The sequence below is a fragment of the Dromiciops gliroides genome, chromosome 4 (assembly GCF_019393635.1).
Source record: "Dromiciops gliroides isolate mDroGli1 chromosome 4, mDroGli1.pri, whole genome shotgun sequence".
Classification (NCBI taxonomy): Eukaryota; Metazoa; Chordata; class Mammalia; order Microbiotheria; family Microbiotheriidae; genus Dromiciops; species Dromiciops gliroides.
Window position 1 is genome coordinate 216,269,063 of NC_057864.1, and position 26,121 is coordinate 216,295,183.

Genomic DNA, 26,121 nt, shown 5'->3' on the forward strand with positions numbered 1-26,121 from the left:
TACAAGGATGCTTTTCCTGAGTATAATCAAAGAGTATAACCCTATTTATTATACTTGGGTTTGTAAAGGTTTTTTGTTACTTCCTAAAATTGTGTTTGTGGGGGCAGCTAGGTGGCACAGTGTTTAAAGTGCTGGCCCTGGATTCAGGAGTACCTGAATTCAAATGCAGCCTCAGATACTTGACACTTACTACCTGTGTGACCCTGGGCAAGTCACTCAACCCTCATTGCCCCCCCCGCCCCCCCCAATGTGTTTGTGTATTTGCAGGACTGATATTTCTTTCTAAAGTGTTCTGTTTGAAAATAAGTGAAAGAAAAAAAAAAAGAAAAGAAGTGAAAGGGTAGTCCCTTCTGTCAGAGTTTTTATCAGTATATGGATAATGGATATAGAGAGGGACACATGGTATAGGATGTTTTGTTGTATAATTGACAAAGTTTGCTTGAATTCTAGTGGTTCCATATCTTTAACACTACACTTTTATCATCTATGTTAATGCAAAGTGATAAAATAATGATTTCTGGTTTCAAAGGTTTAACTCATAGGGTCCAGTTGAGGACGCATTATGATATTTTGGGGGTGTTTATTTTACTTTTTGATGATTTAAGTAAATATAGCCCCTTAGTAAAATGTGACTGTTATTCATAGACATTTCTCTGCCCAGATTGGGAAAGAGTGGTACTTTTTTTTTCTTTTTGGTGGGTTTTGTATTTTAATGAATATTCTAACTTTCTGAGAAAATTGGTCTTGCAGGAGCTATTTTACAAGTCATTCCCCGCCCTGAAATTAAATAAAGGGGGATTGAACCAAACTAAAAAAAAAATGTATTCTTCATCCAATTGCCAAAATGATTGTCTCAAGGCACAGATTTGACTGTATCACTCTAATTCCCCAATGGTAGGTAAAATGCTATGAGAAATTTAGCTAAATTTATACTTGGGTAAATATCTTTAGTACTTCAAAAGATATGTGGTTTCACTCCTGTGGGGTACTCTTGTCCACTGGGGCAAATTACAACTCTTCCATTCCTAAATGGTTGGTTTTGTGAATTGCTATAGTCAAAAAAATTAACTGCCTAGTGACCCACAGATGGCAGGCTCACATTGCTTTGACCAGGCCTTTTGTTAGAGGCAAGCCTAACACCAGTTTAAGTTAATGTTGGGATCAAATGAGACATGTACAAGTCAATGAACTCATTCCTCTGGGCTACAGTGGTCCCAGAGAAGGCTTCATGGAAGAAGTTTTGTATTTGCTTTGTATACATTTTGTACTCATATCTGGCAATAAATGCTGCTTCTCTTGATTGAATCTAAACTTCTTTGTTTTTATAAAGCCAGCATCAAGCACAGGGCCTAGTAGGTATTTATTAAATTGAATGATTCAGAGAACAACTGAATTAGGCCTTGAAGAAATGCAAAGACTTCAGAAAAGATGGAGATGATCCACTTAATTTTGGAACTCCCATCAGGTAGCTCAGCTGTTTTTCTGGGTGAGTTAGTGAAAATTCACATAGCCCATTCTATGTAGTTGGCTCCAGACCAGACCGTCCTTCACTTACGATCCAGCCATCCACCTCAGCTATCTGTCCAATTGCCACATACAAACCATCCTCTTTATAGCTCTTGGAAATTATAATACTATCAATGCAGTGACCTATGGTTCCACTCACCACCTGTCATCCACTCCTACCAAAATATTCTTCCTTGGTTAACTATTGCCCTTCATGTTGAGTCCTCAGATGACCATTTCTTGAAGGGGTCCTTATTGACAGTTACCTTGACTCAGTGACCCATTGTTCCCAGACCTGCTTGTCCATGTACAGGGAAGGTGTCACCATCCCCTATAAGTCATGTAGTCAAGTCACCCCCCCACCTGGAAATTTTCACATTGGGGAGGAGCTGAGATGCAAGGCTCAACCTCTTTTTCTGATATTGACCTATCTGAATTGTCTTTATCTCATTTCGAAGTTTATTGATAAAAGCTGGCCCAATCAGCCGCTCAACATATTGCTACCTTGACCTACTTATAATAATAAACTCTTTGCCCCAAGTTTTGCCTCATTCATCAGAGTGAAAGCACCAAGAATTTCCTTTCCACACGCTGACAGATTCTTTTTAATAAGGAAAGCAGAAGCAAAATAAAAGTTGGATGATCCTATCGATTTCTTTGACATTATTCGGACCCCGAAAGTAGCTTAAAAAGCCCCTCCCTCCCTCAGTGGTCCCTTTGGCAGTCCTCATCATTTTTGCTTATTCTGAACTTTGGCATTCCTGATTGTATCCTTACAGGAAAAATCATTCTACTCTTTTGTATTCACCCGTACCTGCTTCTTACTCCCATTGTCTATACATGAAGTTAATGAATTATGTTCCTTTTGCAGTCTCTTTAGATAGCACCCTCTTTGTTTTGCTGTTCCTCCTCCTCCTCAGGATTGTTTTGGGTGGACTTCCCCTGTAGAACTTTGGGCAACAAGATCCTATTTATCCTTTCTCTGATCTCTGAAATCTATTACCCCCAAAACTGAAGGCTGACTTAGTAGGTCAGACTTTTCTCTTTTGTATCATTAATTCCAAGAGGTAAGGCTCCCTTTCCAGGGTTCCAAACAGCAACTAGTTTCTCTTATTAGTCAGAATCATTAGGTCCAGAATAGAAGTTCCCTTTTTGCCACCACATTTGGAAGGGTGAGATCTTCACCCTTCATTAAAGCAAGTACAACACTTGATGGCTGGTTTGCTTTTGGCAGAGAGAGCAAGAGAGAACCAAAAGATGTCTGGGGAGTTGAAGGTCCTCAAATCTCTGGGACAGAGCTGTGATGGTTTCCTAATTCCCCTCCTATTGCTTCTGTATGTCTTAATGGCCTATAACCCTCTTATGCAACAAAATTGCTTTCCTTTCTCCCTTCATTGATTCTCACCTAATTGTTCTTCCCCTGGTACTTGAATTTCCTCACAAGTCAATCTTTCTAACATACAGAGCTACTCAATGGATTCTTTTACTTCTGTTATTTTTTTGGGGGGTTGGGGTTTGTGAGGCAATTGGGGTTAAGTGATTTGCCCAGGGTCATACAGCTAGTAAGTGTTAAGTGTCTGAGGCCGGATTTGAACTCAGGTCCTCCTGACTCCAGGGCTGGTGCTCTATCCACTAGTGCCATCTAGCTGCCCCACTTCTGTTATTTTTTAAAATTGGGCATATTCATTAAAAGACATATTCTATTAGTGAGCTCCATCTTACCGAGTGTCAATAATACTTATGAGATAGAATGTGATATATATCTGTGAGAAATAATTATTAATAGCCAATATCATGGGGAAATCCAGATCCCTCACTTTTTATTAATGTTGGAGTTTAGTCTTCACCTTTGTAATATTTACAGATTTCGACCCAGTCTTACACCACATTACACCCAGGTGGAAGCTACTGTGCTCCTCTCAACTTGGGTGGGATCTATATTCTTTCTCTGAGTCTCTTTGAGTTTGACTCTTCAACCTAAATATCTCTGGCCCTCATTGATTGGCCAACAATCAGGTCTCACTTTGCCATTGTTTGGTCTCTTGATGGTTTAGGGTGAGCCTAAATAGTAATTGTATCTCTTTAGGTCAGAAACTTGGAGGGTCATCTCCTCCCCCTCTTTCCTCCACTTCACATCTATTTTTTTAAATGAAGTAAATGAGGCCTTTGCCTCCTTTCTTACTTTGCCTTAATAGGCATTGCCTCAGGCAAACAGAGAGCAGTGAAAGGCCTTAGTTTAAAAGGCCAAAGTCTCCCAGTGCATCAAGGGCCATCTCCAATTGTCCTGATGTATATCTTGCTGCTGGATCCAGATGATCCCGGAAGAGAGAGAGAGGCTGGTAACTTTGCACAGCCCTTCCTTGCTTAAGTCCAATTCACTGTAAGCCAAGACATCTGTCATGATTCCCTTTGAGAACAAAGGACAAGGGGGCAGCTAGGTGGCACAGTGGATAAAGCACTGGTCCTGGATTCAGGAGGACCTGAGTTCAAATTTGACCTCAGACACTTGACACTTACTAGCTGTGTGACCCTGGGTAAGTGACTTAACCCTTATTGCCCCACCAAAAAAAAAAAAAAGTAGAGAACAAAGGACAAACAACAAAGGACCAAGATCTGAGTGAAGTAAGTTATGTATCCCAAGACCTCATTTTAATACATCCCACCTCATCATATCAATCAATTAGATTTGATTGCTATTGAATGGACCACCTACGGTTAGAAGGGCATATGAATTGTGAGTCCACCACCATACCATTTTGGTCTTTGGTCAGAGAGATGGCCAATGACCATCCTTTTATTAATAACCCGCTGGCCTTACTGATTAAATAATTAAATTACCCAGAAACTATGTTTTTCATATTTTTAATCACAGCATATCAAATCATGAATAATCAACCAATCCACAAGCATTTATCAAGAGGCAAAGGACCAGGAGCTGGAGATACAAGGACAAACATGGCATGGTCCCTGCTCTCAAGGAGCTTTTGCTGGATGGAGAGAGATAAGTATATATAGATAAATGAAAATCAAATTATGAGTTTTGGGAGAAGAGTTTTAGCAGGTGGGGGATCCAGAAAGGTTTCATGTAGAACATGGTATTCAAGGCAAGTCTTGAAGAAGGGATTCTTTTCATGAGTTATGGAAACAAAAGCTAAGATAATCCTCAGATAGGATTGTTTTGTGTTTGCTTTGTTCTTTTGGGCAGGGCAATCACGGTTAAGTGACTTGCCCAAGGTCACACAGCTAGTAAGTGTCAAGTGTCTGAGGCCAAATTTGAACTCAGGTCCTTCTGAATCCAGGGCCAAGTACTTTATCCAGTGCACCACCTAGCTGACCCTCAGATAGGATTGTTAAAGGAGGAGGCTACAGTCATAGGAAAGTAGGAGCCACAGAGGGGGTATTTTGGATTGGAAAGTTATGGGGGAGTTTGAGTGGAGATCTAAGAGAGTAGATTGACATGCCCGTTCCAAGTGTAAAGTAAAGAATTCTTTACTTTAAGAGTTGGCTCAAATAAAAGTGCATTCTAGGCACTGGGACAGCCAGTACATAAGCCTGGAAATGAGATAGTGGTTTATGTGAGGAACAAGAAGTCCAATTTGGCTGGATTATAGAGAGCCAGAAGGGAAATAATGTATAATGAGGCTGGAAGGCTAGGTTGGGGACGGGTTGTACAAAGATTTAAAAGCAAAACAGTAGTTTATACTTAATAGCAGGAGCAATAGGTTACCACTAGAGTAGAGTACTAGAGTACTGAGGTAGGGAGATCAATTAGTTAGAAAGCTATTGCAATAGTCTAGGCAAGAGGCAATGTGGGATTGTTCCAGTACTGAGGAAGGGATGGATGTGAGAAATATGGTAGAATAAATACAAGAACGAATGAATGGCAAAACATTAAATGCATACTATGTGCCAAGCACATAGTTACGAAAATAAAAGCCAAGAAAGCCTTTGCCCTCAAAGACCGTGAAAGGGGGAGTGTAGCCAGGGAGGGGTATTTTGGACTGGACAATTACTGGGGGTGGGTGAGTGAGAATTGAAGAGAGCAGACTGACATACGTTTTCCAACAGCAGAGCACTGGCAGTGTTGATCTGATCTGGTCATGGTTCTAGAACTGAGAACTATTTGGGAGAGGAGGGAAGAAGGTTGGAGGAGCTGGTTTCTAAGGTGGGCTACCCCAGGTGAAGCATTCACATCTGGAGCAGGCTTTCACTTCAGGGCAGGAGTTTCACAAGTAAAAAGGTTTTGGTTCTTTAGGACATTGCTGTTGTTTGTCCTTCATTCTCCAAGAGTTCCATGGCATTGGGACATGATGCCATGACTTGAAGTGAATTGGATTTAAATGAGGCAGGGCTGTGCAAGGTCACCAACCTCACCCTCTCCTCCAGAGCCATTTGGGTCCAGTGGCAGGATATACATCAGGATGACTGAAGATGGCCCCTGATGTTTAAGGCACTTGAGGTTAAGTGACTTGCCCAGGGTCACACAGCTTGTAAGTGTCTGAGGTGAGATTTGAACTCGGGTCCTCCCAACTTCAGGGCCAGTGCTCTATCCACTGCACCAAAGATGGAAAGGAGAGGAGACAGAAAGTACCAGATTTGGCAACAGGACATGTTCTATGAAGGAGAAATAAAGCCTCCTCCATGACTTCAGTTAATAGAAGTATTTATTGAATTCACCTTTAACCAGCTGGAAAAAAGGACTCCTCAAAGGGAGTGGTCAAAGAGGGATTGAATAATTTTAGGAAAATTACTCTCCAAGGATGTGCCAAAATTTTAAGTGACTATTTCTTTTTGATGAAGCAATATGTTAATTAAGCTTTATCCTGAGCACTGAAACTGTTTTCACTTGGGCATTTGGTCTACTGTTCTGAATACTATAACTAATTTTGAAATAGTTTGCATTACAAAATTTTTAGAGTCATGGGATGACATGACTCTACCTGTCTATGGGTCTCTTTTTTAAAATTTATTTATTTGTTTGTTTGTTTTGCAGGGCAATGGGGGTTAAGTGACTTGCCCAGGGTGACACAGCTAGTAAGTGTCAAGTGTCTGAGGCTGTATTTGAACTCAGGTCCTCCTGAATCCAGGGCTAGTGCTTTATCCACTGCGCCACCTAGCTGCCTCTATGGTTCTCTTTCTAAGCAGAAGTACTTAGGTTAGACTAATCTAAATGGACAAAAATGTTTCTGGCAGACTTGTGCCGAAAACAGAGTACAGAATTTTCTTCCACATTGCTCCCTTGGAACAACTATTTTGAAGGAGCAAAAGCTGGTATGTCTACTAACCCAGTGTCAATAATTCAGAAACAAGAGTTTTTTAAGATGATGATGGAGTGAGCACCTTTTGGAACTTGAATTTCCCAGAGGGCATGTACTTGTTAAAAAAAGGTCACTTTTATTGCTTGAGTCTATCATCCTCTTTGGCAACCTGCCATAGCAGGAGCCAGGGGGATCAGGCCTCCTTTCTTAAGGTTTCTAATCATCCAAAGAAGACTCTGAATGACTTTAAATAAAAGCTCTAGCATCATGGCCTGAGGGAGCGTTCAGTGTTACAACTAAAATGACTGTTTAACAAGGGGAACCCATGGGTACAGCTCTTCATTTGGCCATCTGTCTGTCCATTCTTTGGTGTATCTGTAGGATGTCTACCCTCACAATGGTCTCTCTCTCTCTCCCACCCCCAATGTTGCTTTGTCTCCACTGTTCTCCAACATAGGGTGTTTGTTTTTTGACAATTTACTTCATCCCTGTGACCTTCACTTTCCTGATCTTCTAAAATGGGCATCATCATAATTGTGTTGCCTCTCTTATGGGACAATGAGGAAAATGCTTTGTATGTCATAAATTTCCATGGAGAGGTGACTTGATGTTGTTATGCTACTGAGAAACTCAATCTCTTCCTTCCAGGAGAAAACCAACAACCAGCTATTTCTGCATTTATTTTTTATTAACAGTTTATTCTTTTTCATTGCTCTTACTTTCACATTACAATTCCATTTTTTTAAAGTCTTTTTTAATTTTAATTTTTGTAAAATAAATAGATAAATGAACCTTTAGGTAGGATGCTCTCTAGAGCCTTGGTTAACTTCATGATTGAATTTTCGCATCAAACCTCTGAAAATACAGCCCACGTGCGCACGCATACATACACACACATACACACACGCACACACATGCACGCACACACTAGATGAAAGCTAACCGTAAAAGTTACTTAGTCACTCCTGGCTGTGCCAACTTGGGAAAGAGTTGGGAACCGAAGGCAGGAGGAGGAGGAGAAAAACCTTTTTTCTCCTTCTGGTACCATCTACATTTTGCCAGGTAATGGTTTTGTCTCAGAACAAAGAGAAATGCATATTAGGTTAAAAATCTCTTGAGTTTCAACTTTGTTAATCAGTTATTTGCAGATCAGAAGCTGTATTAATACCTAATGGTGTTCCCCTCAGGACTTTCCCCAACCTCCCAGTTCAGTAGAGGCTGGTTGGTTCAATTCTAAATTTGGACACAGTGAATGAAGACAAGCATATTAGCCTGATAGACACATCATTCGCACAGGCTACCAACAGTCTACCAGCTACTGCTAACTCAATCACCAAAATTTATATTAAGTTCCACAGTGGTTTGCTATTTGTTCTTTTCCAGCCATGAAAGTGGGTGGGGAAGCCTATAGCCCTCTTGATACCAAAGTGATTTTGTCCAAGCTGATCTAGTCCTTCCTGTAGAAGGCCTAGGCAGTCTCCCTTTCCATGAATTTCAGCATCAACATCTTGCAATGACTTTTCTTTTAGTAAGCACATATTTATTACAGGGTGACTAGAAGGGGCAATTCATTTGCCCTGCACCTCCTCAGGAGAGCTCTCACATCTAACTCACCAAGGGACAACCCAAGACCAGGAATTTCCCTGGCATTTTATCCATGACAATAGAGTCATAACTCCATCAGACAGAATCCTGCGGGTGAGGTTGAACTGCCTTCCATAATGAAGAGATCAAAAATATTTCATCACTTTTTTTTTTACCACTATTATTGGCCTCATTATTGGCAGAATTAATTAGGCCACTACACTAGCCTATGAATAATCGTGATACCCAAAGAAAAATGGAAAGAAAAAAAAAGTTTTTCAAAATATCATCATTGTGGTTAAGTTTGGCAAATGCCATTTTTGTTCTCAAACACTGCTTAGGATTACATTCTTCTGGCACCTAACAGGGGAAAAATTATCTTTATACCTCCCGTGTTTATTTCTCTCAGACTGAGCACGCAACACACACATACAACACATACAACACACACACAGACACACACACCCAACATACCCATACCCTAAAGCAATTGCCAGGGAAGTCTCTTTTGCATTACATACTGCAAGATGCCTATCTTCGTTATACCAGGATATGGGAGGAAAGGACCAGGAACAAGGGAATGTGTTGTCCTGGGAAAAATTACCCATCAATGACCCACTGTGACCGAAGGGCAGTTGCTCTTCTATTCTTGTACACATAACATGCACATGTGGGCACACAAGCTCATAGGCATGCTCCTGGGCACATAATTACCGAGCCTGCCAGTAATCTGCATATTAGCACTTCTGCAAGAAATGGAACCCGGTGGTTTAAGGCAGCAGCTATAACAACCAAGGGGTTCTGTCATCTGTCCAGAGCCAGCAAAGCACCTTGTGCTGATGGGATTTGTTTGTGTGAGGAAGGAGAACAACTTAAAAAACAAACAAAACCAAAACAAACCCAACTTGATAAATAACTGAGTTAGAATAGGGCTGACAGAAGAAGGTGAAGATGAACAAGCTGGTCTCTCACTGTGCCCACACAGGCACTCCCACCAACAAGGGGAGGTGGTTCAGTCACTCACCATCCCCATTTCCTTACACTGAGGTTGCCTTGCTTGGGTTCCCATTCATATGCACGGTTCAAGCAGGATGTTTCCCCTTGATCCTTTTTTTGGTCTTTCCTACCTCCTACCCTCAAACATTCTCAGTAAGTTGAGCACATTCCTGACTGTGTAGGAAGGGAGAACAATGGGAAGAAGCTGCATGGATGTGAGCTCCCCTCACTCCATCGGAACTGCCCAGTGTCTAGGGCTCATTCCATGGATGGCCAGATCAGGGGTTATTGTCTGCAGGGACGTTGGGGGTGTGATCGTTCTTCCCTGCATGGGAGACCCTGGACAGTCTGAACTTAAGTCTTTCAGCTATTTGCTAGCTAATATTCAGGCAAAATAAAAAATACACAAAACTAATGGGATCTTCCCCCCATCCACCCTAAGAAACCAAAACACAACAACAAACCTCAACCAAAATAAAACAGGTGTGGTCTGTTCAAGTCCTTTGAGCCTGGAAGTTGTGTTCTTAGCAGAGAAGCAACCATCGAAAACAACAACAAAAACCCCCTTCCTTTCCTGTACTTTCTAGACATTATAGCAAAAACAAAAGAAAGCAGGCAACTGTCTCTCCTCAAATCATCAGTAGCTAAGTCAGAAGAAAAAAATGTTCAAGTTACAGGTTGCAGCAGCAGCCAACACTAAACATTCAAGTCGATCATTTCACTATGTACATGACAGGAGAGATACAGCCCCGCCTGGGAGGGGCTTCCCCGTCTCTGGGGAGGCTGCAGGCTCCTGTTATCTGATACGCTTCTCCACAGAGTACACCGAGATGTAGTAGTCATTGCTTCCAACCGCCAAATGAGGCTGCAGAAGAGAAAGCAAAGGAGAGAGGAATAAACAGCTTGCCCAGCCCACGCTTTCACACAATGGCCCATGCACAGAGACGAAGAGGACCAAAAAGCGTTATGGGCAGCAATATGCAAATCACTTATGAAGTCATCTGGCTATCTCGATCCTAAATGGATCTAAGAAGGTGCAAATTGCAATGGTGTGCAGTCTGTCTTTCACCTAAGGGGTTTCATTAATCCTACTGTACACATTGCTATTCCAGGCAGGCCCAGAAATGATGGTGGCTATTAGCTTCCAGCTTGTAACTGGGGCAATGCATTTCCTATCTTCCATTATGGGAAATTTGCATATTACCCACAGTGCCTAGCATTTTTCTTTCTAGGCTAATCCTATGGGGACAAATTCTGTGTATTTCATACAATACATTCCATCAGAAATCTTGGGGGTGGAATCCGTTAGAGCAGGGGTTCATAACCTGGGCATGTAATACTTTCAAAAATATTATGGCAACAGTATTTTAATACAATTACTTTTCTTTGCAATACTTACGTATTTTATTTTTCATTTAACATTATTCTGAGAGGAGTCATAAGCTTTGCCAGACTGCCTAAGGAGCCCATGACACAAAGATAGTTGTGGCATTTAAAAAAGTTCAAGAGCCATAATTTCTGGGTAATCATTTTATAACAATGCCAGCATTTTAATAAAATGACTGTCATTTAGCTGTCTCTTTCTTAGACCAAAGACAATCATGGTGGGGCGGGCTCATGGTTTATGTCCTTTAGGGTGGCAATCAACTCTGAATGTTTAACAATTATTGAGAGAATGAATATTACAATGTAAACTTTGATTATGTTATATACTTCTTTTTTTTTGGCTCGGGGCAATAAGGGTTAAGTGACTTGCCCAGGGTCATACAGCTAGTAAGTGTCAAGTGTCTGAGGCTGGATTTGAATTTAGGTCCTCCTGAATCCAAGGTCCGTGCTTTATCCACTGCACCACCTAGCTGCCCCATGTCATATACTTTTTAAAGTACCTCCAGCCTTGGGTAATCTCCTCAAAGAATTTATTCTTACCCAAACCCGAGCAGAACACACAATACCTGGCTCACTTGGGCAAAGTCTGGATGGAAGAACCTTCAGAGGCTGAGATCTTTTTTTTTTTTTTTTTTTGCGGGGGGGGGGGGGGATGGGTAGAGGCTGAGATCTTAAAATAATGATAAAAGGGGGCAGCTAGGTAGCTCAGTGGATAGAGCACCAGTCCTGGATTCAGGAGGACCTGAGTTCAAATCCGACCTCAGACACTTGACACTTACTAGCTGTGTGACCCTGGGCAAGTCATTTAACCCCCATTGCCTGCCAAAAAAAAAAAAAAGGATAAAAGAAAAAGGGGAAATCTGAATCTCCCCATATTGTTGTTTATTAATAATAATTTCTCTCATTGTTAAGAACCCAAGATTAAGTGTCAGTCTGGAAGAAGGCAACTCAAAAAATATATATAACATATGAGTAGACAAATGGATTATTATCAGTGGCAAGGCTGGACATTATTAACTCTATTGATTCTGTTGGGTTGTTTTCTTAAGAAGGAGAAAGAGGAGCACAAAAACAGTCCAGTTTGGTTTTACTTCATGAGAGGGCCACGTGAAGCTGATTTTGCTGCTTCTGAACCTAGGTCAATGCATCAATAATAGTGTCTGTCCTAGAGTGCTCCACAGGCCATCTTTTATTCAGAAATATAGTCAGCTTCCTAGGACTCTCAGGAGGTAAATGGAAGCAGGAGATCATTTGTTCCCAGGGTCTCCTGGCCCCAGAACTCAGGTGAGTCAGGCTAAGGTTACCTCAGGAACAAAGGTGAATGGATGTTATTGATACAGGGAGACAGGTGCTAATTCCAGTCAGGGGGCCAGCACAAGTTCAGTTTAACAAAGCAAAACATTCACTCAGCCACAGAAATCCTGATGTGAGAACACAGACCCAGTGCGGGTGGAAAGCCAAGCAGCTGATGGCTCCGACTCGTTGTCCCATAAACCCATCGTAGTATTTGATGTTGTTGATCAGCTCTCCGTTCCCATTGTAGATAGCAGTGAACTGATTCATTGAGCCACTGTAGGGCAGGACAGAGAGAACATGTATAAGTCAGGATTGTGCATTTACTTATTTGTTTATATATTTCTGCACATGCATATGTGTGTAGGGGTGGTGGTGAGGTAGGGCTCAGAGGGATCTAAACCAAATTCTTTTCCTCCGTGCCTTGCCTCAACCACTCCTAAAAATGGGGTTTGCCTCTAAAATCAAGAAGAAGGGATGAACAGCACTGCTAGAAAAGATATACTGCTGGGGTTGTATTAAAACTGTGTTCTCCTAGAATAACACTGCTTATCAGTACAGAAGGCCAGGAGATAAGAGTTTTCTTGTGTCCTTCATAATGTGGATGCTGGGGCTCAGCAATCCTTCTCTTAGGGATGGACTTTTGTGCCTCTGACACCCGGGGAATTTTGAATACTCTACATGTAGGGATTTTAGATCCAATTTCAGTGAATGGGGGAATGAAAACAAAGAGGGGAAACTGGGGCCAGGCATTAATTGACTCTTCAGAAAAATACTATCCCCCCCCCCCCAGGGTAAAGGCATTTGGTTGTTGTCTTTGTCATGTATCATTTCTTTCTTCTCACCTTTGAGTTCCTCAGCTCTGAGGATGTTGGAATTCCTAGAGCTTTCTTAGAGCAACAAGAGAGCAGAGACTTTACATTCCATTTCCTCCCTAGTGCATCTGCTATTTACACTGAGGCAATGAAGGTGGAGCCCATTATACCTAGGGGCTCTGCATCTTCTTTATGGAAGATAAGTGGGACACAAGGTCACCTCTCTTTCTTCCTCTCAGGGACTGAACAGTGTGGGAGTATGTGGGGGGTGGAGGAGCAGGGAGAGAAAGGAAGGGATAACAACATTTTCTCTCTCTCTCTCTCTCTCTCTCTCTTTTGAACTGAAGGAGGATTGTTGGGGAGGGAGGAAAGAAGGCTGGCACCTACCATGCAAACAAATTTGCCTGTGGGTGAATGTCGAGGGCCGTCAGTCCTTTCACTATCTGGAGGACATTCACAGACTCAGGCAATCGGGGGTCGAAGAAACGTACATCTCCATTGACGCTGCCATAAGGGAAGATTTTCAAGCATTATGATTTGGGCCAGTCTGATGGAAGGAATCCTCTTGACAGTGGAGCAGACTGTGGGTGCCTTTCTAGGTCAGGACCCTTCACCAAGTACTTAAGGGCCAGGATTGTTGGGATTTAAGGGCAATCTCAAACCTGAAATAAGACCCTTTATTCTGGTACATGAAGAAAGTCTCTGACTTTCTATTTTCATAAACATCGCACAAGACCAAAATAACCAGACTCATTGGTAGTCAATTAAATAACAACATGGAAAATTTGATATTCTTTTAAAGCCACTCATTTGGGAAGCCAGGATTGGGCGAACTGCTCATTTTCTTTCCTTCTTCTTTAAGAGAAAGAGGTGTGGGATTGCTAGGGATCAGCAACTACTATTGCCCATTCCAGAAAGTATCAATCCCCTTTGGTTCTGGAAAAAAATACCAAATAAACTGGCAGGCAGAAGGAGAGTGTGGATTATTTCTTTGATATTTTCTCAGGAAGATTAGATTCTGTGGGATGGGCAGCAACGACACAATGACAGCACACATCTGACAACTATGGCGTTAAGCCCCCTTTCCAATACAGGAGAGTTTTAATACCCACCTGCCTTCCACAAATAAAAAGAAAAAATCAACTCTGTGAAGAAGGCGTGGTGGTTTTGTGATAGTAAATTACATTCTGCTGTCCCTTTAATGGGCAAATAAATATTCACTACTCTCAGCACAGTATTTACCAAGCAACAGACATGGATTTATGAGCAGAAAATTGCTAGATGGTGAAGTAATCCTGCACGGCAATACGCCCAGCAGACACATACTGCTCCTTCTGCTTCCTTATAGTCTGTCTGCCTAAGTTATGGAAGAAAGGGGGACAAATGCTGCATAGAAGGCATTGCACCTGGTCCCTTGGGGTGTTTTCCCACTCTGTTCCCTTTACCATTTGCAATGAAGCTCAGCCAAGGAAAATGCCCTGAGAATACAACAAGCAAGGCCGGTCAGGCTGGAAGACACAGACATATTTCCTCACTAACCTTCTGCCCCTGTCAGTGACCCTTTGGCCAGTCCCAGGCAGAAGTTAATGACTGCCCTGAAATGCCAAAATGAAGTGCTATCATTTCCTGGCTGCTTAAATACCAGACACATATTTCTAGTGGAGAGGAAAATAATGTTTTTACAGCAAAATGTCTCATAAATATTTGACCCTCATTACCTGACGCTCATGATGTGGCCCTCAGGATGTTTCTGGAGGTGTGCTTTCACCACCCAGGCAGTGTGCTCACGGTAGGTCATAACTCGGCTAGAGAAAAAGGAGAAGATGAACTCTTGACATTCAATTAGCAGCTAGAAAACCTGGGCACTGCTTGGAAGGCTCTGTCTAGACTCGTGGTTCTCGGCTTTGATGGGTACAACGAGAGGGCTATCATGGAAAAACCAACTGAACGTTTCTTACCACACGTTTGGGAGTTGGCTGGTAAAATGTTATAGGAGAAAAACAGGCCTTTACTTCCCCATGTTCCTCAAGGTGCAGGAACTAAAATGACATGAAAGTTCAGGTAGTTCTTCACCTTAATTCTATTTTGAGGGTGATGGAGCAATCAGTCAGAAAGGAAGGAGATAAGCATTTATTAAGCACCTACTTAATCTTATCAGGTTCTGTGCTGAACACCATGCAAATGGCTCATTTGATCCTTGCAGCAACCCTGGGTGCTATTATCACTCCCATTTTACACTGAGGAAACTGAGGCGGGCAGGGGTTAAGTGACTTACACAGGCTCACACAGGGAGGCCTGCATGGTCTTTGGGGCAAATTGAAAACTTTTGAAATTTTCAGGGGAGAAAGAGGGAGAAGCACTATCCAAACACCACCTTGTAATTTGGTGGGTCCGCCATGGGGACAATGCCCCACTCTAATTTCAAGTCCTCCCCTCTTGCAAAAAATGTAGGTCCTTATTTTCTCCTTCAATGTCTTCTCCATCTGAGTCTGTTGCTGAGTGTTATAGCATCTCTCTCCTAAAAACCTTCAAATGCTTCTCACACACACACAATCTCATTTATTCTCACAAACACGTCTGTAGAATCATGAAGGGCAGGAATGAGATTCTGTCTTTTATACCTCTTGAAACTGACATGTCTAAGGTCACTAATGAGCCAGGACTAGAACCTAGGTCTTCTGACTCGCAACTTTGACTGCTAGGTCTGTTTGTGTCTAATCAGGAAGTGGAAATGTAGCAGCTTTCTCCACCTTTTTCAATCAGGCAAATGTAGCTGCTGTGTCTGTCCATGGTTTGGGCTCTCCTGTTAAGGACACAAATGGTGGGCACTATTATTCTTGTGTTGGGAATTGTACAAATGGAGAGGAATCTAGGGTGACCTAATGGGATCCCTGTTTCTCTTTACACTGTTTTTTTAGCTTTATCGAACACTAAATGGCTCCCAGTGGAAAAGCATAAAAGTATACATTTCCCAATAGACTATTGAGTCAATGCTTGATTGCTTTTCAAAGTCATTCTAATTCAGCTTTAGGATGGATGCTCACTGGCCCATGGCCAAACTCGGTTAAGCAATTTCATCCCTGTTCCCAATAAATATAGCTTCTATCCCACTGACAACATGACCCTGGTAAAGTCATTTAACTCCTTGGGGGCCCGAGTTTCCTAAACTGTAAAATGAGAAAATTGGTCTAGATTGGCCTCTAAGGCCCTTTGCAATTGGATCTCTGTGGTTTTCCAATTACAGTTATTCTTTCACTTAACTCTTTATTGAGTACATATGTATGGTAAGTATTGCAAGGGACAAAAGAAATGTAAGTCCAATTCAATACATGATGAAAGGTACAGTCCTGGAGGACGAGAGAAGGAGGAGAAACCATTGGATGCCTGGATGAGAAGGCTCAAGCTGTGCCTTGGATGGCAGGTAGGTAGCAGTATGTGGTAAGGCAGAGACAAAGGTGAAAGCCTGTGACAAAGTATGGACAAAGGCTCAGAAGAGACAATGAATGTGGCATTTTTGAGAGAGAGACTGGTCTGGTTAGAGTAGAACTTTCACAATCGACAGCCAGTCATAGGAAGGAGGTTGGGGAGAATCTGGAAGAGTCAACTGAGTTGTATACATGTGGGAAAAGGAGGGAACCACTGACATTTTTGGGCAGAGAGGCAAATACATGCTCAAAATATGAGGTGGAAAGTACTTTTTCTCCCTTTCCTTGAGAACACAGTCCTAATCATTTACTCTACAGTGCAAAAAATGCCCCATTCAGTCAGCTTTGGATAGTCAGCTGAGAAGTCAATTCAATAAACATTTGTTAAACTCCTACCAGGCACTATACAGAGACAAAAAGCAAATAGTCCTTGCCCTCAGGGAACTTACAATCTAGGGGGACACACACAAAATTTACACACAAGTAGAGAATAAAGAAAACTGAAGGGAGAGGGGTAAGGGAGAAAGGAGAGAGGAAGGGAAAGAGAGAAAAGGAAGAGTAGGAGGGAGAGAGGAAAGGAAGGAAGGGAGAGAGGGAGCACACTAGGAAGATTCAGAAAGGCACCTGAGCTGGGCCTTGGAAAAACTGCCCAAAGAGGTGGGAAGTTAGTAGGAATTAGATTCCAGACATAAGTGAAGAACGCTTGCATTAAGGTGGTAAAGAGGCCAGCAAAGTACTGGGTTCTGGAAAAAGGTGGCAGGCCAGTTTGGCTAGAACATGAAGTTTGTGAAGGTGAATAATTTATTACTCTGGAAAGGCAGGTGAAGCCAAATTGTGAAAGGCTTTACCTGCCAGGCTGAAGTATTTGTATTTTATCCTAAAGGTAACACAGGGTCACTGAAGGGTGGTTTTTTTTTTTTGTTTTAAATCAGAGAAGTGAAATGGCCAGACCTGTCTGTGCTTTAGGAAAGAAGCCAAGATTGGTGATTTTATTTTGTACCTACCTATACACTGAAATACCAGGCAAGAAAAATGCTGATTTCTTGAAGGCAAAGGTTAAGAAAAATTTAAGTGCCACCTTTATTCTTTATGTCTGCCTTTGGTTAGTGAGTCAACCAATAAGCATTTATTAATTGCCCACTGGGTGACAGGAATTGTGCTAAATTCTGGGGATACAAAGAAAGGCAAAAGACAGTTCTAGCCTTCAAGGGGCTCACGATCTATAGGGAAAACAACATGCAAAGAGAGGGAAGGTACTAGAAATTATACCTGTAGAAGCTGAGATTTAAGCTGGGACTTGAAGGAAGTCAAGGAGCAGAGATGAGGAGAGAAAGCATGACAGGCATGGAGGACGACCAGAGAAAATGCCCAGAGCTTAGAGATGGGAGAGCAAGGAAGCCAGTGTCATTGGACTGAAAGGTATGGTGCAGCATAAGAATATTGGAAACGTAGGGAGGTGCTAGGTGATAAAGGTCTTTGAACACCAGAGGATTTTGTATTTGATCAGGGAGATAATAAGGAACCATGAAGCTGAGTATGGGGATGACAAGGACAGACTTGAGGAAAATCACTGAATGGAGGATGAATCAGAGTGGACAGATCTGTGGCAGGCTATTGCAATAGTCAAGGCAAAAGTTGATTGAGGGCCTGTCCTAGGGTGGTGGCAGTATCAGAGAAGAGAGAGAAGGAAACATCTTTGAAAGATGTTGCAAAGGTGAAATCAACAGCCCTTGGCAACAGACTGGATATGGGAGTGAGTGATAGTGAGGTCTTGAGAATGACACCCAGGTTGTGAACCAGAACAGAGAGGATGGTGGTGCTCTTGGCAGTAACAAAGGAGTCTGGAAGAGGATTTGGGGAGAAAGATAATGAGTTCATTTTTGGACATGCTGAGCTCTGAATCAGACATTCAGTTTGAGATGTCTGAAAGGCCATCAGAGATGTGAGCCTGGAGGTCTGTAGAGGTTAGGTCCAGATAAGCAGATTTAAGAATCATCAGCAGAGAGATGATTATAGAATACATAGAAGCTGACAGGATTACCAAGAGAAGCAGAATAGAAGGAAAAGAGAAGAGAGTCCGGGACAGAACCCTGTGGGACACCCATAGTACCTGGGTTTGACCTGGATGAAGATCCAGTAGGAGACTCAGGAAAGAGTATTGTCCTAAAAGCCTAGATAAGCTGGTATCTGGGAGAAGAGGGTGATTGATAGTGGCAAAGGCTGGGGTCGAGAAGGATGAAGACTGAGAAAAGGTCATTGCATTTGGCAAATAAGAGATCATTGGTTATTTTTTTTAAAGATATCAATAAAGTTTATTTTTTGGGGGGTTGAGGCAATTGGGGTTAAGTGACTTGCCCAGGGTCACACAGCTAGTAAGTGTTAAGTGTCTGAGGTCGAATTTGAACTCAGGTCCTCCTGAATCCAGGGCCGGTGCTCTATCCACTGCACTACCTAGCAATTTTAGTTGAATGATGAGGTCAAAAGACTGTGGAGAGTTAAGAAGAGAGTGAGAGGAGAGGAAGTGGAAGCACTGACTGCAGATGACCTTCTCAAGGAGTTTAGCCACAAAAGGCAGAAGAGATTTGGGATGATAGTGGGGATGGAAGAATCAAGTGAGGGTTTTTTGAAGACTGGGGGAGACACTGCTGGGCTTGTAATGAGTATGGAAGTAGCCACTAGACAGGGAGAGACTGAAAAGAAGTGAGAGAGTGTGAATGCTAGAGGGGGCAATCTACTAGAGGAAATGGGATGAATGGGATGAGTTGTCCAGGTAGAGGGGCCACTTTGTGTGAGACAGGGGTGAAGGAAGAAATAGTGGCAGAGACATCTATATGTGAGATAGGGGTGGGAGCTCTTCATGAATGGTCTCAATTTTTTCAGTGAAATATGAGGCAAGATTCTTAGCTGAGAGGGTTGAGAGGAGGAGCCAAAGGAAGTTTGAGGAGGGATGAGAAGGATTGGAAGAGATACTGTGGAAAGTGGGATAGTGAGTTGACAAGGGAGGTAGAGAGTAGGATTGCCAAGCAGCAGTGAGGGCCCAGTTGAAGCTGTCTAACATAAATTTGTAGTGGACCCAGTTGGAACAGTTCTGTGATTTTCTCCACCTCTGTTCAGCAGCAGCAGATATACAGGAGTGAAGGAAGTAGATAGAAGTGATTTGTAACGATTGGAATGACGCCACCTGCTGGAGACTTACTGTAGAAGAGTTCCGCCCATGAAGCGAAGGTCTTTGAGGGCAAGACCAGGAGTCTTTTCTTTGGCATCAGGAAGTGACGTTGGGTAGTGGGAGGAAGAAGGAAGAGACTAGCGCTCAGGTCACGCGCTCTTTCCTCTGGACTCTGGTGGAGAGCGGAGCTAGAAATGTACTCTCCCTTTAATAGATAGGGATCTAGGCCTTTCTCTCTCTCTTTACCAAATTCTTATTCTCCTTAATAAATGCTTAAAAGTCTAACTCTTGCTAAAGCTTATAATTTATTGGCGACCACTCAAGATATTTTAGACAGACTAGCTAGAATTTTAGCCCTTAACAGATTCAAGGCTGAGACTTGGCTGGGTGTAATCCATGATATGATAAGGAGGCCAGGGAACCAAGAGACAAGAACAGTGCAGAACTGAACTGGTTCATTAAAGTCTCAGGATGGGAAAAAGAGGAGAGAGGGGTTAATGCAGGAGTCATGGCTGGGGAGAGAGATCTGAGGGGTCTAGAGACTGATGTCTTTTGGTTCTGACATAAACTTGCTCAGGGAGTTTGCCAGCAAGTGCCTTTAAGTCTGTGTGTGTCCAATGAGTGGTTATCTGGTGGCCCTTGCCATTCTTTCTTGGTATTCCTGAGGGTGACTCCTGACTCAGGCAGTTCAAGAAAAAGTGAGAGCAGCAGTTTTGCTGTTCTTTTCTTGCTCCCTATGCAGGGCACCATAAAAAATTCATCTCTTCCACTGCATTCATGCTAATTTCAAGGTGATTCTCCCTGGGAAACCTGTTGATTTATCTCCCATTGACAACCTGGCCCATTTCATGGTGGCTTCAGTCTACCCTATCTCAAAAACCCCCTGCTCTTCCTTCTAGTTCCTGTTCAGACTTGGTTTGTCCTCCCTGTCACTATCTAACTTCTTGCTTGCATGTGCCTAATTTACCTCTAGGTTCAAATACAAAATTCTCTGGCTGGATTTGAAAGCTCTCTAGTATCAATGTACCCTTCTCACTTTACCATACATCCCTCTCCTTCATGCTCTCTGCACCTCAGTTCCACAAACAATGAGCCATCCCCAACCCCCCATGCCTTTGTACAGCCTGCTCCTCAAACCTGGAAGGCACTTTCTTCTTTCTTGGGATTCGTAGTTTCCTAATGTCACATTCCACAGTAACCCTTTCCTAATACTCCCATTTGCTAGTGCCTCCCTCCAAAAACATTTTCTTTTGTTTATGTATGTATTTTATACATATTTATATGTAAGTACATGCTGTCTCCCCTGTAAAATGTAAATTCATTGGAAATGAAGCCTATTCTTTTTTTTGTTTGTTTTTGTATCCCCACAGCCTAGCACAGAGCTTGGGACAGTAGGTAGATTAATAAATACTCCTTGACTGAGTGATTGGCATACCTACCCAATGCTTAGCCAATCAATCAGCAAACTTTTATTAAATACCAGGCATTATGTTAGGCACTGAGGATATGAATATAAAGAATGAAACAATACCTTTTCATAAGGATCTTACATTCTAACAAGAGACAAGTACATAGAGAATAAATATAAAGAGAATAAATACAGAGTAGTTAATTATGAACTAGTTTGAGAAGTAGTTTGGCAGGTAGGTGGCTCAGTGGATAGAATGCTAGGTCTGGAGTAAGGAAGATCTGAGTTCAAATTTGGCCTCAGACCCTTCCTAGCTGTGTGATCCTGGGCAAGTGATTTAACTTCCACTGGCCTTAATCCACTGCTGAAGGAAAAGGCAAACCATTCCAGTATCTTTGCCAAGAAAACTTCATGGACAGCATGGTCCATAGGGTCATGAAAAGTCAGATTGGACTGAACAACAAGTTTGGGAAGGGGGGCACTAGCAGATGGAGGGATCAGAAAAGGCATCATATGGAATCCAGCTTCTTAAGCTATGGGTCAGGACCTCATATGGGGTCCCATAACTGAATGTGGGGGTTGTGAAAAATCTGGCAACAGTAAAAGGTTATGTATACTTATTTTATATGCCTATATACACGCAGGGTTGTGTAAATATTTCTCAGGTGAAAAGGGGTTGTGAGTGGAAAAAGTTTAAGAAGACCTGAGGTAGACGGTGGTGCTTGAAATCCTAATTCTAATTAATCCAGCTTGAAGTTCTCTTTGCAGTTGCACAGTCACTACTACTATGCACACCTGGACTCTTTGGGTAACTCTCTATTCTCCCCCTGCAGCTCTGCCTGGCCCCATAGCCTCTGGTGAGGCCCCTCCCCCACTTTCTAGCTTCCTTTTGCATTTTGTTTTCTCCCCCTTAGACTGTTAAGCCCTTTGAAAGAATGGCTTTTCTCTCTTGTTCTCATTTGTATCCTCAGTGCTTATAGCACAGTGGCTGGCATACAGCAGACATTTAATAAATGTTTATTGAACTGGATTCCTGAATACTACATAGTTTAGCACTTAAGTGTTACTAAACTGGTTCATGTTTTATCTCTCCAGCTTAATCATAAGGTTCCCACAGGGCATGCAGGAAGTCTGCCTTGTATTTTTTCACAGTGGTTTCCTCATCTCACTACATCCTCTCCATCACAGATATTGGGGATCTCCCTCCTCATTTTGCCTCTTCTCTTCATTGTCTCTTTCACTCCGTAACTTGTATCATGTTCCTCTGCATAATGATGTGTTGTGTATGTACCCCTATGAGAAGGTAAGCCTCTGGAAGGAAGGGATTCTTTTTGTGGTATCTGGTATTCTTACAGTCAAGTATATGGTGGGATCTTAATAAATGCCCTGAAGTTAATTTTGAATTGACGCTTTGATAGCTTCTACAAGATATTTTGGCCCCACATTTATGGCCGGATACTCTAGAAAGTTGTACTACAAGGGCTACCTTCTATTTGTAGACCTTTGCCAAGAAGAGTAGAGAGTCTCTTTCAGTGGGGGGAGGGGAAGCAGCAGCAGCAGATTGAGCACCTGAGGCTGAACCAGTAATACAAAGAAACAGGCCACTGAACTGACCCTGAATTTCCATGGAACCAGCTGGAGTGAGCCTAGCAGACAAACCACTAACACTTGAGGGCAGGAGAGTGGGCGGGCTTTGGTGAGTTACCATTCACTGAGTGCCATTCTCCTATCATAGACCCGAATGGAGCCATCGCCAAGGCCAGCTACAATGAGTGAGCGGTGAGAGTCACAGGAGAGGCTTGTCACACAGCTGTCTGCACCCGTGGGGATATCCTAAGGCAAAAATAGAGAGATCATAGCGGAGACAATCAATCGATTCCAGAGCATCTAAGTGTAATCCTCTCATAAGGAGGCTCCCCAAGGGCTTCTTGGGAATGCTGAAGGAGCTGACTGATCCCCTATCAATCTTTCCAAAAAATAACCTGATATTGTATTTCCTGACTGAACCCCTTCCCCATCCCTTGTTGTGTGACATTCAGGGATATTATGTCCATCCAGAGAAGAAGTCAGAAAGTCTTGAGGAACCTAGGAGCAGAAGGGGAAAGTAAGAAAACTTGATAGTGATAGGTCAATTGTACCTCAGCTCTACCAGCCTGGAAAGGAAAAGCTATAAACATGCATCTCCCAAGAGGCCACAGAGCTCACAGACACAATCTAGTAATGACTGTCTTTCAGGTCCAATTAAACTTTCCAACAACATATCCCCTCTTCCTAAAAAGAAAGACAAAGCACATTAAGCATGGAAGAAGCCTCGTTATCTCCCTCCTAAAACTTCTAATTAGTTAAGGAAAATCTCCAGGAGGAATTTTCCTTCCTATAAAGCATCCCTCCCCCTCCCTTCCTGACGGTTATAAATGCAGTTGGAAGGGCAGGAGTGGTGATAAATGCTTGGTAGGAAAGAGCAGAAGACAAAAAAAAAAAAAATGGGCCACAGGAGAGAAAAATGCTTTCAGGAATATAAAAAGATTTTGCAAGTAACAGATATATAGAAAAAGAAATCCCATATATATGAAAAGCAAGAGATTACCATTTTAATCAGGAGCTCCCATTAAAGAATACTATTTTTCTATGCATCAAGCCAGAGTACAAATCTCTAATTAGCATCCTTATATCTCCATGAAGGAAAATACTACCAGGGGACAGGAAGGGAAAACTCAAATAGATAAAACCATTGATCAGTTAAGGGAAGCGTTTCTGAATCTGTCGGTCTGTTCTATGCCTTAGCAGAGGTCTTTCAAACAAAGACCAAGAAACAGATCCCCTAAGGAGGGCAAGTTCTCTCTGTGGTGGAGAGCTACTTCCTTAGTATAGGAATTGTATTTTACTAGAAAAAAAAAAATCTGTCATTTGGGGGGAACATTTTCCTAACAGGAATAACAACTGCAGTTCCACTGTCAGTGATTTAAGAACAAGAGGGAGTGTGAAACAAAAGATGACAAGCTCCAAAATAGAAGGTCAAAGGTGTCCAGAGGATGAGAATGCAGAGTGTAAAGGTGGTGCTACCGGGCCAGTGCCCTGAGTGGTAGTTCTGCAAGCTGCAGCTCCCCACCAGGAGCACACGTGGCTGCCGATGAGAGTAATGCCTGCCGCAGAAAGGAAATAACGGTAAGAAAGAAAAATAGTTTTAATTTAACAGCTACAAAAGGAAGGGCAGCTTCTAACAACTGGGAAATCATCAGGCCCTCCTCACACTGCATTAGCTCACTTCACACCTCCTTTCTATTTTGGTTTTGGGAGCACATGCGCTACAATGTCCCTCTCTGACAATGTCAGTTTCTGTCTAATCAAACATCTTAGCTGGGGATTCAAGTTTGTCAAAGATGTAAGTTGAGAGTGGCTGGGAAACAACTATATTTCCCCTAGGGAAAAAAAAATCTCACCCTTAGAAAAATTCCCATCCCGTGGATTTCTGGGGATAAAGAAAAGCCATGCACCCTAAAACCATCTTCAACACTATTCGGAGAGCAGCGTCTGACTCTGCTGCTTCTGACAAGACCTGCATTAGCTCTCTTCCCTTTCTTGGCCCTCTGTCAACTTTCCAGGGTGTCTTGAGCAAAACTAATTTACTTCTCTCTCTCTCTTTATTAAAACTGAAAATAAAAAAAAATGTTTTTAGAAGCACACAGTCGAATAATTAATCATTCTAATTTAAAATATTTTCACCCTACTGATTTCTGATGTTCCCTAATTTACACAGATAAAATAATATTTGGAAATAATTAGGATTAGCATAGGCTTAATTATGCTGCAATGCAGGGTCAAAGTGTCATAATTAATGTTCATCCAGGGGTAATTAATTTCTAAAAGCTATGAAGTCTAGTCTTCATTTGTCCCCAGCAATGAAGGCTTTATTCTTGTAGATCTTGCCTCCTCCCCTGAAAAAATTTAAGTTTTGTCACCACTCCCTGTTGGTGATGATACATTGCTTGGAAGGGCAGAATCTATTTCTCTATAATCAAAAGTAGAGGAGGGACCTTAGGAGAGATTTGAAGGCAGAGTTGAACTTTCAGGAAAAAAAAGAAGAAAACTGGGATGATAATGGTCCATATCATCTGTGAGGTACAGTGGAAAGCAGGCTGGATTTGGAAAGAGAGGGAGAATCTGGATGCAAATCCTTGTTCTAACACTTTTGACATATGTGACCTTAGGAAAGTCACATAAACCTCTTAGGGTCTCATTTTTCTTCAGCTATAAAATGGGGACTAGACACGATGACCTTGAAGGTTCCTTCCAGATCTGAATCTATGATCTTCCCACCAATCACCTAACACCCTGAATCTGCAACATTTTAGGAGAATAGTTGAGACAGTCCCTTTGGCAGCACTGGAACTGACTCTAAAAGAATTGTAAAAGGAGGAGGCGAACACCTTTCACCAGCCAAGACAAGCACGGTATTTTTTACCTGCACTTTCATCTCTCTATCTGTGTCCCAGATTCGGATAATCCGTACATCTCCCGAGGTCATGAGGAGGCCAGTCTCTTGCTCCCAGTCCACTACCATACCAGCTCCTAAATAGAAAAAAAGAGTAAACACGCACTAAATGGAGAATTCACTCAGCAATGATTTGGAGAATCATAGCAAAAAGAAACCTTGGGAATGCAATTAGGGCACTTAGTCAAACATTTCCAAAAACATCCTGAAACTGGCTAAAACAGAATTTATTTTCTGGGCTCAGGATCTAGATCCTAAAGAAGGGTAAACATATTTTTTTTGGGGGGGGGGGGGCGGGGGAGCCCAGGGCAATGAAAGAGACTTGCCTGGGGTCACACAGCTAGCAAATGTCATGTGTCTGAGGCCGGATTTGAGTTCAGGTCCTCCTGAATCCAGAACTGGTGCTTTATTCACTGCACCACTTAGCTGCCTCCCTGTAAATGTACTCTTTTTAAGGGATCTTTCTGCAATCTATAAATAGCAACCCCTAGTCCTTCTTGGACTCCAATAATGCACATGTCAATGTCAACAATTACTTATTAAGTGCTTACTGTGTACCAGGCACTGTGCTAAGTGCTAGAAACTGTCTGGGATAAACAGCCTAAGGGAGAAAAAAATGGAATGACTGCTAGACTTTCAGGTAAAGCACGTCTTAGAAGAAATGGCCTATTTTAAGAGATAGAAGACAGCAGTGTCACATTTAAGGCACTGAAGGATATGAGATCTCATGGAGGTGGGGCCTTCCTCATATCCTATCTTTGCCTTCTCAGACTGTGGGTCCTCCACCATGGA

General features: G+C 42.3%; 1 protein-coding gene across 3 annotated transcripts in view; it reads right to left on the reverse strand.

The window, feature by feature from the left end:
• Positions 1-7,431: 7,431 nt before the first annotated feature.
• Positions 7,432-26,121, reverse strand: part of RPTOR (regulatory associated protein of MTOR complex 1) — a 505,620-nt gene continuing 486,930 nt past the window's right edge. For all 3 annotated transcript variants that reach the window (XM_044002818.1, XM_044002819.1, XM_044002817.1), the window contains 6 exons: positions 25,300-25,406; positions 22,543-22,670; positions 14,557-14,643; positions 13,226-13,342; positions 12,171-12,300; positions 7,432-10,209 (listed from right to left, as the gene is read on the reverse strand). In XM_044002818.1, coding sequence (XP_043858753.1) covers positions 10,141-10,209; positions 12,171-12,300; positions 13,226-13,342; positions 14,557-14,643; positions 22,543-22,670; positions 25,300-25,406 — 638 coding nt within the window. In that variant the 3' untranslated portion in view covers positions 7,432-10,140. The remainder of the gene's footprint in view (positions 10,210-12,170; positions 12,301-13,225; positions 13,343-14,556; positions 14,644-22,542; positions 22,671-25,299; positions 25,407-26,121) is intronic.